Below are 15,874 nucleotides of genomic sequence, written 5' to 3'. Positions count from 1 at the left end.
TCTGTCCCCAAGGCCCAGGCCACAGACTACCGCTGGGCCTCTGGGGTTCAGTGCCAGCCCTAGGAGGAAATCTCTCCAGTCAAGTTTCTACTGCCAGACACCTCTTCCTTCCCGGAGGGCTCCCGGCCACGTGCACATACCGCAGTGGTAGTCCTGGTGGTACCAGCAGGAGTCCTTGAAGCAATACTAACGGCAGTAAGGAAAGCACCGACTCAGATCCGGCGCTCATGTGCCTGCCAAGCACTTTGCCTCCATCATCCCGACAACTCTGAGAGGACGGTAGCACCATCTTCACTGCATGAGCCGAAGGCAGTGGAGTCCAGAGAGAAAAACTCAGCCAGGGCCACCCAGTGAGTACACCGTGCCGGATGCCACTGCAGCTGAACCGCCTGCCACTGGGACACAGCAGCTGTGTCTGTGGCTGGCCCCAGGTGAGGGACCAGGTATGCTCACCTGTGCCACATGTCTACACTGCCAGCGCTCTCACCGCCTCCCCCAGGACGGCTGCTCCTTGCCCGAAGTCATGTGTACTCGCTGGGAGACTCCAGGACTAGCACAGGGATGAGGGTGCCAGGAGAGGAGGCACGTGGGGGTGGGGGTGAGGAGGGGGATCCCGCACCACTCACAGGGGCTGCAGGAAGCAGGTCTGCCCAGAACTGAGCACCTCAGCCCGTCTCAGCGCTCTGGCCAGCCCCCTGCTCCCTGATGGAAGACGAGACCCCAGAGACCCGAAGTGCTGGGCCAGCCCCCAACAAGCCTGAGAAAGGCAGAGCCGGGCAGGGCCTGAGGAAACGTCTGTCCTTACACACTGTCCCCAGCAGCCACATCCAGAGGCCCTTCCTGACCAGGCCCTGCTGTGGGCCAGAGAGGACCTTCGCTCCCTGGTTCTGCTGGTGAAATCACTCCTGTTTTCTACCAAAGTCTGGAGACTCTTCCACTCAGGAGACGACAAAGCAACATGTCCTCCTGCGGATTGTTATAACCCCATGTACAGGAAAGGAAACAGGCTCAGAGGGGCTATTGCACTGTCCAAGGTCACACAGCTTCCATCTGCCAGGGCCTTTTCTGGCTCTGCACTTGGACAAACGCCCCCGCTGTCTCATCCACTACTCTCTCCGAGGAAAACGAGTTGGGAAAGAGAGCGATGAAACCAAGTGTATCAGGATCCAGTCAGGAAACAGAACCACGCAGGAGCTCAGCAGAGGAAAGTCAATCCCAGAAACGAACTGCAATGGTGTTGGAAGAGCTGAAATGCAGGCAGGGGTCTGAGGCGACCAGAGATGAGTGGCCGTGGGAGGCCACTGGCCAGAGGGACAATGGGGAGAGCTGGTGCTGCCAGAGTCCAGAGGCTGCGCCACCCCACGAGGTGGGGAGATTGAAGGGACACCTGGCTTTTCCCTGATCCTGCCCTGCAGCCCCCCAGAGCTTCCACCGTCAAACCTAACAGGAAGCCAGTGCAAGGGAGCTGGAAACGCGGTTTGCAGGGCTGCACCTCTGCAACCCAAAGCAGAGCAGGGGAGGGGAGGACAGAGCCTCCGCGTACAGACAGGCAGATGTCCAGGATGAGGGCGTGGCCTCCCCACAGCAGGACAAGGGGGGGCCCTGGGCAGGATCCTGTGGCCGGTGGTCTTCCCACCCACTGCCGGGGGATGTTGCGATGACTCTGGGGGGAGATTTGTGTATGTCAGTGCTGAGGTCCTCTGCAGTGTGAGACAAAGGCACAGATGCCTTCTTAAGGCTTCTGAGAGTGACTCCTCAGGGTGCACTAACGGGAAAGGAGTGTCCGGGGATATTCAGGGGACGAATAAATTGGTGTATGGCCCTGGGCCTGCAGGCCCACCCTCCACCCCGGGGCATGGCTGCCCTGCCTGGCTGTGTTGGCCAGGTGTCCCAGGCCCCGTCTGTGTGCAGGTGCGTGTACACACAGACACACCCTCCGCTGACCGCAAACTACGGCGATGCTGTGACTCAAAGGGCCCTGCCTGGCCCTGGCAGCAGCCTGGTGCAGAGACCAATACACTAAACTAACAGCAAACCTGAGGGAAGACACAACCCTGGACAGGACGGGTGTGGAAGTGGGTCAAGCCTGGGCCCCTTCCCCTGTAGCCCTCATCCTGGACCCTGGGCCACACACCAGGGAAACAGCAGCCACATTCGGGCCACACTCTGGCATCGGCCTCGTCACATAGCTCCCTCCGAGCACCAGGGTCTCCTCCGTTGAGGCGAGGGGTGGCGCACACAGCGTCTTCCCTGCAGCCCTGCGGGCTCCAGAGCAGCAGGAGGCTGGATTCTTGCTAACACCAGCAGGTTCGAAGCCTTCGTTCTTGGACCCTGACTCTTTTCTTCCTCTTCTCCCTGCCACTAACAGGCACCGTGGCTGGCCAGCTCCGAGCCTCCAGCTGGGCATAGCCAGGCCCTACACCTGGGTTTCTCCGAATGAGGTGGGCAGGGACAACTCTCAGTCTCTGGGAAGGCCCAACAGCAAGCTGGTAAAGCAGGAAGGAAGTAGCCTGGGGCCACTGTGCTTCCCTCCTGTCCACACCCCTGGCCGGGGCAGCAGCTGAACCCAGTGCTGAGCAAACAATCCCTGTACAGCCTGCCTCGGGGTAGATGGGGGTGGCAGGCCCTGCTATGAGTCCCTGGTGGTGTCCCCACAGCCAGGGGTGGTGCCCTGGCCTGCTGGGCCTGGTACGGGCTGGGGCTGGGAAGAGAGGAGACCTAATCTTCTGGCACTTCTAGGCCCCGCCAATGGAAGAGTCAGCTTCTCTATCTGGGAGTGGGTCCCTGGCTCCCTGGCCCCCCGCAGCTGGCAGGCAGCCTCTCCTGGGCTCAGGTACAGGCACTTGCAGGATGACTAGACTTACAAGGTCAAAGCTACATTGAGCCACCCACACACCTTGGCGTGGGGACCCCACCCTCCACCCGGGTTGCGGTGGGTAGAGCATTCACCCCCACATCCCCGTCTCAAACCTGCCACCTATTCCTATGTGAGGACCCCAGAGCAGGGGACAGTGAGAAGATGACAGAGGATATGTGTTAGGCCGGTGGCCCAGGCCTTGGTATCCGAAAGACATCATGCCCCCCCAGATCTGCTCTCTGCTGCCAACCTCAGGTCTGTCCCTGGGAGGGGCACCAAGCCCCACCTGCCACCTCTGCCTCAAGATATATGTGAAGGTGACACCCCCAAAAGCAAAATCAAAACTCCCTTCTCACAATCAAGACTCTGCAGAGGCAGCAGGACACACAATGTCGTCCTCTCTCCTAGGTCTCCCTCCTGAACCACGGCTGGACGCCAGCAAGGCCTTGCCCAGCCACAGTGGCCGCACACCCCCCAGTCTGAGGTCCAGGCCAGAGGGCACACATTCTACAAATATTTCCTGAGGTCCCACTAAGTGCAGAGCACTGTTCTACCTGTCAGGGTTGTACAAGTATCAGAAGAAACAGAGATCCCGCCCCCATGGAGCTTACGTTGAGGCAAGGAGGGAACAGATTAAACAACACACACACTAAACGAATACATTTCACGTAAATGCGACAGAAAAACCGTCTAGTCGGGTCAGGGGGAGCAGGGTCGCTGGGAGTGCGGGGCGCAGTGCTATAGCAGACTTCACTGAGAGGCGGACGCATGAACAGACTTGAATGATGGACGGGTTCAGCCATGTGGGTACTGGGAAGGGTGTTGTTGGCAGAGGGAACAGCCAGTGCAAAGGCTCTACGATGGAGTGAGCCGGTGTGTGAGGAGGCCCGTGTGGCTGGGTCAGTGTGTGTGAGGGAGAGAGGCAGGAGAGGAGGTCAGAGCACAGGGGCCAGACCCTACAGAGCCCTGACTTGTGCAGTGGGCTGGAGAGCTGTGAGCAGCGGGAGGCCTGGCTTGAGCTCTAAGAGGACCACCCCTGCTGCTGTGTTGGAGGGAGAAGTGGGCCCCCTCGGAGGGGCTGCTGCAACGAGGCAGGAAGAGATGACAGGGGCTGAGGCTGGGGAGCGTGGAGGTGGTGAGCTGTGGACGGGTTCTGGATATTCCTGGAATTTGCCAATGGGTGGCCTGTGGGGCCAAGAGAAAGAAGAGTCAAGAATGGCTCCAAGAGGAGGGGAATCGAGGTTTCCAGAGTTGCGGAGGCCAAGGGTGGAGCCTGTTTCAGGGGAAAATCAGGAGTTGGAGGTGGATTGGGTTGGAGATGCCCAGTGGACATCCGGGCAGGCAGCTGGAAAGAGCCAGAGCCCGCGCTCCGTCTTTCACTGCAGCAAAAACTAAAGTCCACGGGCAGCTGGGGCAAGTAGGAATGGGAGCCCCAGAGCCGAGGCCTGGGAGTGAAGGCAGGTGGCTGGTTGCCTTCCAGAGGGCTGGGGGATCACAAAGCTGGAGGAAAAAAGGTGGTGCCACCCAGTGTGACTTGGGACCTCTGTCTAGTCCCCGACCCGAGATGTCCTGTCAGGCGTCCTGAGCCCCAGCTGATCCAGAATGCCCAGAGAAAGTCTTCCCGGGGGCACTCCTTGCCGTATGAGACGAGGAAAGTGCTCTAGAACTCGGCAAAGAGCATTGCCGCCCCGAGTGCCAGGCCCCGTGCTGGTGCACTCGCTGACTCCACCTTCGCAGAACCCCACGCCAGAGTCGTGGCTACTCCCAGTGCACAGAGGGGCTCGCCCGGTGCCACTCAGTCCAGAGTGCGGGGAGTCAAGGCCCTCACCACGCGCCAAGGTTCTCTTAGAGCAGCCACCTGACTTCCAGGCTGCGGGACTCTCTGCTGCCTCACAGTCGAAGATGCTACTCTAGACTCACCTCCCCAGGATCAGGGGGCTTCTTGGGGAGGGAGGGGCTGCTTTAGGATCAGTACTGACCCCAAGGTTGCCACAGGAGGGGAAGAACTGCCCGAGCTCTGTACATAAAGTGCTTGGCACAGCGAAAACGCTCCACGGGTAACAGCTGGCTGGAGGCCAATAAAAGACACGGTAACTTCTTTTACTTACTAAGATCTTTTTAAAAAGAAAGTTGTAAAAGTGAATGTGTTTAGAGAAGTAAAGGAGAACAGCCCACCCGCTCTGGTTGGCCTACTTACTCCACAATATTCAAGTTGCACAGAGATTTATTTCTCCTGCCGGATTATTTCCTTAGAGTAGATTCCCTAGAGTGGGATTAATGGGCCAAGAAGTTGGAACACTTTTCTGGATCTTAATAATTTTTGCCGTATTTCTTTCCAAAAAAAGAGTCTCCCAGTTTACTTTCTGCTCAATACTAGTGACTAAGCTCATACTTTTTCTTACAATAGACTCCACTTTTTTTTTTTTTTTACTAATTCAGTGGGTGCAACATAATTAATTCATATTCCTTTAAAAGCCAGTAGCATTACTGCAAATGCTTGCTTTTTCTTTTCAGTGTTTACTTTTTAAAATTTGCTTAAGTATACACTGTCTATTCATAGCCTTTGCCTATTTATCATTGACTCTCTAATCAATAACTATTAACTGATCCCCTACACTGTGTGAGATGCCTGGCAACATCTATTTTAAAGGAACTTTCAAAATACGATGGCAATGAACTTCATTGTTATCACATTTAATTCATATTTTCCCCTAGTCTGACTGCCTAGTAAACATTTTCATTTTTATTATTATACATTATGTTTTAAAAATGTATGCAATTAGATTTGTATCCTGTTTTTCCTATGTGATTTTTTTACTCAGAAGATTCAAGCTTAGAAAGTTATCATCCCATGATCTAATCAATATTTGATTCTATTTAACATTTAATTCTATTATTTTACTTTTAAAATTTCAAGTCTTTAATCTGGTGTTTCTGGATTAAAGAATATTTTACCAAACACTATTTATGTAAACTGTAATATCCAAGAAAACCCAAAGTAAACCAAACCAAACCAAAAGTTCAAATAAGTGTGGGAAAGCTGACTTGAACAAAGTTAATTAAACTTTGTCTAGACTCCTTAGAGACTTCACATCCTAATGAATCTTGTGAGTCTTCAAGGTTTGGGAGAACTAGCAAGGTTGGTATAAAACATTTCTCAAACTTTGTGACTGTGGGACCCTTTGTTTGTAAAGCCCCTCTTGGGGTACCGTACCTTTGACAATGTTGCTTCATCCCAACTTCAAACAAAAAACTCAAAACCCAACTGTAAACTCCATAGAGTGGGGACTTTTGTTTGCTTCTTTCCCTGCTGTGTTCCCAAATCCTAGTAGATGCTCAGTAAATATCCCGTAGTTGAATCAACAAATGAGTGCCGGCACAGATAAACAAACAAATCAGATCTAGAACGGCAATACTAAGATAAGATACATACTACGATGCAGGGAGGTGCAGAGACTTTGTGTGTGGTTCCCTGCTATATCCGTAAGACCTAGAATTAATGCCTAGGACAAGCAATTGTTAAACAAACGAGTACATGAAGGAATGCATCACACGCCCAACCCAGCACCTATGAAGCTCATAGGTGACTTTTCATGCCAGTGTCAGACGCCCAGCTACACCTAGCCAGGCAGTGGCAGCCATCCCATCCTGGGGAGGCTGAGGACCAGACTTCTTTGGCATGTCCAGGCTAGCTGGAGACCCCAAATCCTTCCCTTAAATCCATCCTGAGTGGGGCCAGAGATTGCCATGGGTGCTGTACGCAGAGTGGCCCTGTGGGCAGAGCTCACGGCATAAGATGATGAATGCCCTGAGCCTTCAGGGGCAGGGGAGGTCTCTTAAGATGGCAAACCACGCTGCGTCTGATGAGCACACCGCCATGGTCACTGCCATCCCGAGACTGCCGTCCTGTCCTTCCTCCTCACCTTTCACCCATCACTCAGCTGGATGTGAGGTGCTCGAGACCAACCTTGCAATGCAGGAGCCTACATTAGTGTAAGGCTCACAGGTACAGCTCTCCTATAGAGCCACGCTTGGGTGTGTGGGGAAAGGGGTGCAGGCTGCTGTCAACATGGTCTGTCCCTAACAGCTGAGGGGACACCGACCCTCACCCATGATGCCCAGCGTCTAGAACAGCGAGGTACGATTAGTTGTCAGGAAAGAGAACCCAAAGCCTGGCCCAGGAGCGTTGGTGACATTCTCCAAATATTACCCCCGGGTAATATTTCTTTTCAGAATGCCTCAGCGCAGACCCAGAGAGCCGTGTGTCACCACAAGTGCAAGTCCCGCCAGCAGTTCAGGGAAAACAGACCCCCTTCAACCAATCCCTGTGTTTGGGGGTTTAGAAGCCTCTGTGGCAAAGAAGAGAGGAAACAATGAGCTTTATAAAGAACCATATTTATTTCCATTTACAGCATCAAATACCATAAATAAAGCTAAACATTGTTTTGCTGTGTGCAAAATACAGGGTTCCGTGTGGCACTGTAAATGATCACCAAAGGTCACAGACATGCGTTGTGATGAGATTGGGAGCCTAGCTAGAGAGGAGGCTGACAGGGGAGGATGCCACTCTTTGGTTGACATTCTACAAAGGAAGGGAGACTCTGCAAGAGAAGATAAGACAAGAGCAACGACTTCGTACTGGCCAGGATCTGCACGGACGCAGCGGGGGTGCAGCATGCAGCTCCGGGCAGACAGGCTGGGGGGTGGGGCGGCTCTGGGCCACATGCAGGACCTGAGACCACGAGGCCTCCTGGCCTACCACAGCTCCACTGTGCTGGGCGAGCTGTTTCTCTTTAAAAGCATGTCAACTGTCCTGCTGCTCCAGGTAAATGAGTCAGCAGAATGTGTGTTTTAAGCAGAGCAACAGGGGCCTTTGAACTGGTGGCTCCAGGCCTGGGGCTGAACTGAGTCATTTCTCAAAGACATCCCTGTCTGGGGCTCATGATTGCTCTATTTGAAGCTCCTGAATCACTTGGGGCTTTATGAGCCAAGGGAGATAAGAAGAACCAGAGCAAAACCTTCGGATCTATAGTGCAGGTTGCAACAGAGAGAGAGGAGTTACTGGAGCAATTGCAATTATGTGTTCAAACTGCAGAGCGTGGGTCAAGCTTGGGATGAAGCCTGGGAGTAAATGTTTTTTTTAAACCCCTCCAGAAAGAACCACCTATGGGTTTTGATCAATGACATTATTACTCTGTGTATTGGAACCAATTTAAGAAGATGCTGATATGCATGAGATTTTTCAGAGACTACGAGGCAAAAGTGTTCTTTTCCAAGGGGACAGAGCCCTCCCTATGGTACTGTCTCACCGTCAGGGTTGACCCTCCCAAGAAGGTAAGTGGCTTTGCAGGCACACCTGGAAAAGCATGCAGGCAGGCAGGCCCAGGGGACAGAGGAGAGGCGGGGCATGCACTTGGTATGGACCAGACCGCCGGCTCCAGGGGAAGGGCAGGCAGAACACGGCTCTCAAGCTGAACACCACCCCTCGTTGTTAACCGACCATGCCACTGAATGAGTCCATTAGGATGCGAGACACTCACAGTTAGCGCAACCAGCACCACCGGCGGGGAAGACGGGGTGCGGAAAGCGGGTTAGGGGTTAGTACCACTCTCTGGAAATTGGCAAGAAAACCAGTCACCTCAGAGCAGAAGTGTGTCAGCCAAGAAGTGGGTGTAGCACTGGAAGGCTGAAATGCACTGACGGCCACAGTGTGAGGTTGGAAAGAGAGAGAAAGACAGAAAAGAGAACTTAGTGAGGGACAAAAGGAAAACAAATGACAACACGAGAAGGCATCAGAGTTGAAAACAAGGCAATCGTTAAAAAAAGGGGAACCTACCCCAAACAAGTCACTGCTTGCTTAGGAGAGATGAACCTTCCTGGTAGTGGCCAGTTACTTAATTACAAGGGTGGACGCACGCAGTTTGCATACTGCCAACACCACCCTGTACTCCACTTAGAGCTACAAATGCCCCCGGGACCTCCGTCTCTGCCCCATTGTCCTCCAGTGTCTCCTACTCATTCTCCAATACGCCATGGAGGCCTAGAGCCATCACCCTCTGGGATCCACCTGTGCGTGTTGGTACCGTCTACCAGGAAGGTTCGATCGAGGTCTCAGAACATATTATACAAAAATCTCAGACTTCTGCTAGGCACACCCCGTCTCACCAGAGTAATTCAAACCAGTCTCCTTATGGCCATATATGACATTCTTAGAGATTCCAATTCTGGCTTCATAGAACATTCCACACAACATCTCAGCCTACCCTGAGCTGATTATAATGACAATAACACGGCTGTTCACATCATCACCTTGAGAATTTACTCTCTATAATGAAACACAAAAGGAATCAAGGGCTCCGCCTACCATGCTGAACATTAAAATCCCAGCAAAAATTGGAAAAAACACAATGCGAGTCATCAGACTGAGAACAGTTCCAACAAGGACGGAGGCGCCGGTTCCCACAGACTTGGCCAAGGCCATTCCCCTGTTTGTCTCAAGGATTTCAGATAGGTGTTTGTAGAAACTCACTACCCTTTCTTCCCACTCTATAGAAACCTGTCATCTCAAAGCTGTCGAGAACTCTGGCTCCTAACTCACACCAGGCTCCTCCTTAGTTAATCTAGAAGAATCTCCAGTGATAACAACTGCATAGAGCTATCTCGGGCCCAGCAAATCCGGATACACTGAGCACCATAGAAGGCCTTTCTCTCTCAGTCTCCTGATTGTTCAACCAGACCCTGCAGCTGTGCATGTCCAGGCAGAGTGGCGTGGGGACAGCCAAGGGCTCTCCCAGATATTCAGAGTGAGGAATGTAGGTGGGCCCGATGCTTGTTTTTGCCCTTACTAGGGCAAACTTCCTTTGGGTCAGTCAATAAACAGCTTCTACTCCCAGCCTTCCCTGCCAGTCAACGTACAGTAGAGCTTCCCCGTGGAGGTCAGACACGTTCCTTTGCTAGGCAGTATGAAAGTGGTTTCTGACTATTCTGACCATGTGCACCTGGCCGTGGAGCCACTAAGCAGCCAGGATAGCCACAGGCAATGCTCAGTGGACAGGCCACATTTCCCTGCAATAGCTGGATGTGCTCGCAATGCCCTCAGTCTCAAAGGACACCCTGTGAGAGGACAGAGTCTTCCACTCCACTCAGCCTGACCCTTACGCACCCTGAGTGGCCTTGGCTCAGCCTGCAGCCTGGGCTGGGGGACCCAGTAGGGACAGCTCCTGGAGTTAAAATGCCACCAGCTGAAATATCTCATCTTCAGCACTGCATCGGCTTGACGGAGCTCTCTACGGTCAAGTCCAGTGGGCTTCCTCTGCAGCGCCCATTAGTGGGAAGGGAAATGTATGCTTGTGGCAATCTGGTTGAAACTCGTGGTTCTGTGTCATCTGGCTGTGATGTGGTATGGTGGACAAAGCCTTCAAGCTACTATTTTACATCAAAACAAGGGAACAAAACAGCCCTCCTCCCTCTGGGAGGACAGACAACAGCCAAATACATATGCTATGTGCTTTTGTAGGTTTAATTCTATTTTGTTCTCTACTCTTTTCTTCTAAAAATAATTAGAGTTCCATGTCGCAAAAAATTGCCTGCTGTTGACCAGTGACATCCAGGCACATAAGTAGACAGGCACCGGTGAGGAGAAGGCACACTCACTTTCGTGTATGTAAAATCCCCACTGTTAAAACTTTGCAGGCAGTGGCCATCACAACTCACTATAATGTTGATGGGTTTGTGTGAACCCAGCTATAAACTGCAAACTTGTGTTTAGAAAAATTGACACTCAGGAAAAAAAAGTTTTCTCTTGGCTTATTAGAAGTTAAAAATTGAAATGTAAACCCAGAAATATGGCTCGCTTTGGTATAAAAAAGTACAAAGCTATAAAAAACATCCTTCATGTTGTCCCTGGCCCTAGCACCGTGAGTAGATGTTCACCCTGACAAGGCCAGGCGGAGGTGGCCAACGTGAAACGCTTTGGCTTGGAGCTATTTGGTTAAAGAACGCTCGACCTCGTGGCCAGAGCCTTGGCAAACGACAGACACGTCACCGACCAACTCTGGAAATGTTAAGGCACTTTGGGGCAGCCGGGTGCTTCAGTGAAGCTTGGCCGGGAGGCACCTGAGCACCCAGGTGCGGACGGTCTCGAGGGACTCCTCGGACTCCCTGTACATGGCTGCCAGGACCTCCGAGAAGGCCCAGAGCAGTGGCAGCCCGAGGCTCAGCAGCTCGTAGGTGAAGCAGTAGTTGGAAGCATTGTCCCTGAAATGGCGGCCGGCGGCTCGCAGCACTCCCTGCATCCAGTCAAGCAGGCTCCCGGGAAGGTGGAGCAGGGCCCCGGGCAGCCCGAGAGACCAGCTCAGCGCCTTCCTAAAGGAGGAGGTGGAGATACCTGGGGGGCTGCCTTCCGGCGTGCTGATGGCGGCCACCGCGCAAGAACTTTCCGAGGGAGTGTCTCGGCGAGGGGCTTCCTGCTCCTGCCACGTCCCCTCCTCCTGAGAACGAGATCAAAATGTGGGCATTTAGTCCCTGAGTCTCCCAGAGGGACTGCTCCAATGAAGCAGACCAAGAGAGTCACAAAACTGGAAACTGGCAGACCCCGTGTTCCGCAACCGGCCCCACATTCGCTGCTGAAGCGGGTGCTGCACATGGGCACAACTGTTCTGGGGGGCAAAGTGACCACGGTGGTCCCGATTCTTCAAAATATATACACACACCCTTGGATCAGCACTGTCACTTCTAATGATATATACCAAGCAAATAATTGGAAATACGGATAAGGATACGAGTACTAAGATGTACATTGTAACAATATTTGTAAGATAAAAATATCAAACATAAAGGTCCAATAATACGGGACCAGGGAAGTAAACTATTGACCATCCATAAAGTAGAATCTCTTACAGGCATCAAAAATTATGCTTCAAAAGAATGTTTAATGTCATGGGAAACTGTTCTTGATATGCTGTTAGTGAAAAAAAGGAAAGGTGGTTATAAAACTGTAGAGATAGGATTCCATCTAGGCTAAAATATATTCACACGGGAATAAGTCTGGAAGGGGATGTTACAATATGTTAATTGTGGTTTTCTCTGGATACAGTGATTATAGGTGATATAACTTTCCTCCTTTGTATACTTTATTTTTCCAGTTTTCTACAAGGATCCTATATAACTTGAGTAATTAGAGAAATTAAGTTTTAAGTTGTAGCTCATGGCTGGTGGTGAGTGATTAAGCAAACCTGGGAGAAGGTATTTGCTAAGGGCACCAGGGCCAGTGCTACCACACATCGTCTATAAACTCAGCAGGCTGCTCACCTGGCTGACTTCAAGAGCCTGGGAAAGGACTTGGAAACCACAGACGGTTAACCCCATACCAGGTATTCCTGCAGGCAGCAGCCTGAGGCCAGGTGGGCCCCAGGCACAGAGGGACCACGTGGCCTTGCGTGGCTGAGCCTAGCGTCCCACCCCTGGCACGTAGGCAAGCTCTTTCTGGGCTTCTTGTGAGAGGCCAGCACAGCCTCTCCTGGGAGCTGGCATCTGGAACAGACTGAGGCAGAGGACCCATCCACAGCAGGAAATGCAGGCTCTCTTCTTCATATGTGAGTAGCTTCCATCCCTCCAGGGCAAAAAAGGTGGCCTAACTTTGAGGAATCTTGGAGAACCTTCTCCTCTCAAGGGTCTTCCCTGTCTCATCAGCACTCTCGAGACAAAACATACCTCTCTTTGCTGCTTCAACTCTGCCCGTCTCTTCCGTTGTTTGCTGCTGGTTTTACAGTGAATGAAGTGGGGCTTGCAGTAAAACTTGCCTGTAAAAAGAGGTGCACATACACATATACGAAGATTTCTCTCCCGTAAACCAGCACCACAGTAGACACAAGCCGAAGTACCTGCCACTGTCCAAGTCAGAAAACACCAACAGTGGACCTACGCCCAGGATGGCTCAAACTTGGGAAGCACCTTCTGTCGCCTGCCTTAAAACAGTGGTGCTGAGATGAGGCAGCAGTGTCTGGAGATGGACCTAAAACCCTTAAGCCAAGCAGAGCTTCCGGATAGCCGGCTACGTGGAAGCTCCCGTGTGGCAGGCCTGCACCTGGAGACGGCACGCGAGCGCTGAGCCCCGCCTGCCACACCTCACCCTGTGCATCACCTCCCTCTGGCTCTTCCTCTGCATCCTTTATAATAATTGGGCCAACACACACACAAAATATTCATTAAACTGAGGCCAAGTTTTTTTAAAAGACCAGCTGCCAGGCATTAAGATGGACAGCTGTAAGTATTGACATCCTTGGTCCTCCTTTCTGGGGACGGCTGAGAGCAAGTGGCAGCAGTGCTGGGGAGGGACAGACCCACGCGGGGCACACACCGGGAAACTGGCCACTGCCCAGGGCCACCAGGCACTTTCCAGAAAAGCCTTCCTTGCTCACTGCTGCGCTAGTAACAACAGTGATGGTAAGAATGATACCAATAAGGAAACTTAGGTTGGACTTACTGTATACCAGACACTATCCTAAATGCTTTGTGTGAATGAATTCATCAATTCTCACAACAAACTTAAGAGCCAGGCATTACTATTAACCACATTTTGCAGATGAGCAAACTGAGGGGCCAAGAGGTTAAGCAGCAGGCCCAGGATGATGTGGCCAGTAAGGGGTGCAGGCTGGGTTTGAAACCGGGCAGTTCAGTTCGAGGGTATGTGACCGAGAGCCCCATGCTACGCTGCCTCTCATCATACATGACAGCGCAAATATCAAGTGTGAAAAGCAGAAAACAGTCACTCGTTCCAATGAGCACATTCCTTCCTCAATGATCTCTCTTAGGCCACTTATCAGAGTGGGTGTTATTATTCTAGTTATTTTTATAATACATACTTTAGGAAGAATATTAATATCCCATCATTAATGGAAACCTTTATCACATGCCAGGTGTGGTGCCAAGCGTGTCACCCAGGTTATGAGGTGTGCTTTTCTTGGCCACACCAGGACAAGGCACGGGGATGAGGCTAAATGAGAAATGCACATAAAGCCCTTGGCACACAGTAGGTGCCCAGCAGTGGCTGGTATACTGCAGGTGCCAACACTTCCCCTTCCCCCCGAGCAGTCAGGCTCCCTGGCTAGCAGGAGCTCCTCGTTTCTCTGAACAGCTTTTGTGACGGCACCACACTCCCTGTGGGGGATGTGTTGGGTGTCCCAGAGCCGCTAGAGGGACAGGAACCCAGGCCAAGGCCATGTCTGAGGCCGAGGCCAGGACCCAGTGCGGCCCCGGCCCCCGGGGTTACCTTCGTCGCAGTCGAAGGCGTAGGCAGCCAGGCGCAAGGTGGTGGCGCAGACGCTGCAGCGGAAACACTCGCGGTGGAAGAAGTGGCCCTCGGCGCTCAGCCGCTCCATCACGTACACACGCTTCTTACAGAAGTGACAGGTGTTGCTGCCACCCAGGTTCAGGGGAAATGACGGCTTCCGCGTAGATTCCTGGGGATCAGGAGAAAAGAGCAGTGTGTTAGGGCTGACCTCGGCTTTCGAATGCCAGGCCGAGGCTTTTGGAAACTCCGCACTAAGTCCTGGGGACCTTTGTTGTCCTTGTCACCGCAGCAAAGAGTGAGGGGTGGGAAGATTGGCTCTGGCACAGACCCCCACCCTGCAGGGGCGCTGCCGCGTGCACTGCCACACAGGCGGCTGCAGCAACGGGGGCCTGGGAGGGCTGTCCCCCAGGCCGGCTGCCCTGGCTTTGGGGTGGGAGTGACATTGTCTGAGATGACAGAGTGGGCATCACTCAAATGTATCTGCTCAGGGACTTTCTCTCCGGGATCTGTCCCTGGAGTTAAGTGTCACCCGGCTGTAGAGAGAGGTCACTGAAACCAGCCCACTGGGGATGTTTGACATGTCCTTGGCCTGTGGCATCAAGTCTGCTCAGTTAAATTTCTAAATGCCAAGAGGGAGGGCGTGGGCCCGGGCAGGGGGACACCTGGGTGATTCCAGGGGAATGTGCCAAACGAAAACCAAAAGAATAGGTGATCGCAGCGAGTGGCTTCGCTTGGAGAAGGCGAGAATTCAAATCAAAGGGATGTTTCTCCCATTACTTATTTCTCAATCCAGTGCAAAGGGGCTGTTCAGGTTGGACATTAAACACGGAAAGTTAGGGACGTCCAATTATCCTACGGTTTCACCTGAGCCTTTCTACTGAGCGGTCCCCCAGAACCCCAGACAGCAGGGAAGATGCTCTGTCTTGGAAATGATCCACAAGGGACCAGAGTGAGGTTTGCTTTTAAGGAAATGCAGCTTCCTTCTAACCTCTGCTCTGCCCTAGCCCGTCCTCAGCCCCCTCTTGTCCCACGAGAAGCGGAGCCTTGGGAGGTCCGGGCCATCCCGCGCACCCTCCCTGGGAGGCCAGAGCGAGTGTCTGCGGGAGAAGGCTGAGGGGTGCGTGTCCTTACCAGGTCTGGAGAGGTGGCCTGGGTCTTAGGTCTGTGATCATTCATGTACAGATTGACCAGGACTTCAGCCGCAGCCCCTATGCCGCTGGACACTTTCCCTACTGTCAGCTAACCGAGAGCGGAGGCGGAGACAGAGACAAAGGTAGAGGCCAGTTAGCACCCAGAGGGAAAATGCAAACAGGCTGGATGTGGGCAAGGGCTCCACGCCCACATGCACACAGCAACCCGCATCCCGCGAGAGGCACGACCAGCCAGGAGCGAACAGCAGGCACTCTGGGGATGGAGGAAAGGAGAGAAATAAAACCCCGTGGGTGTAAAGGGACAAATACTGTGTGATCCCACTTGTGTGTGGTACCTAGGGTAGTCAAAATCACAGAGGCAGAAAGTAGAATGGTGGTTGTGGGGGTTGGGGAGAGGGGAGTGGAGAGTTGTTTAATGGCGCAGAGTTGCAGTTTTACAAGATGGAAAGAGTTGTACAGATGGATGATAGTGATGGTAGCACATTATGAATGTATTTAATACCACTGAACTATACACTTGGCCGGGTGCGGTGGCTCACGCCTGTAATCACAGCACTTTGGGAAGCCAAGGCGGCA

The 15,874-nt window shown here is 52.6% G+C and overlaps 1 protein-coding gene across 17 annotated transcripts in view; it reads right to left on the bottom strand.

Annotated features, from left to right (window-relative positions):
• Nucleotides 1-15,874, bottom strand: part of MICAL2 (microtubule associated monooxygenase, calponin and LIM domain containing 2) — a 217,109-nt gene that overhangs the window by 65,398 nt on the left and 135,837 nt on the right. For 10 of the 17 annotated variants that reach the window (XM_045557535.1, XM_045557534.1, XM_045557547.1 and 7 more), the window contains 4 exons: nucleotides 15,279-15,386; nucleotides 14,127-14,316; nucleotides 12,569-12,657; nucleotides 11,244-11,346 (listed from right to left, as the gene is read on the bottom strand). In XM_045557535.1, the coding sequence (XP_045413491.1) occupies nucleotides 11,244-11,346; nucleotides 12,569-12,657; nucleotides 14,127-14,316; nucleotides 15,279-15,386 (490 nt within the window). Of the gene's footprint in view, nucleotides 1-7,236; nucleotides 8,554-11,243; nucleotides 11,347-12,568; nucleotides 12,658-14,126; nucleotides 14,317-15,278; nucleotides 15,387-15,874 lie in introns of those variants that run through there. The other 7 variants (XM_045557543.1, XM_045557537.1, XM_045557540.1 and 4 more) reach the window with 2 other exon arrangements.

This window comes from Lemur catta, chromosome 7, assembly GCF_020740605.2.
Source record: "Lemur catta isolate mLemCat1 chromosome 7, mLemCat1.pri, whole genome shotgun sequence".
In the NCBI taxonomy this organism is placed as follows: Eukaryota; Metazoa; Chordata; class Mammalia; order Primates; family Lemuridae; genus Lemur; species Lemur catta.
The sequence above is the reverse complement of the archived record's forward strand: the minus strand, read 5'-3'. Positions and strand labels throughout refer to the sequence as shown.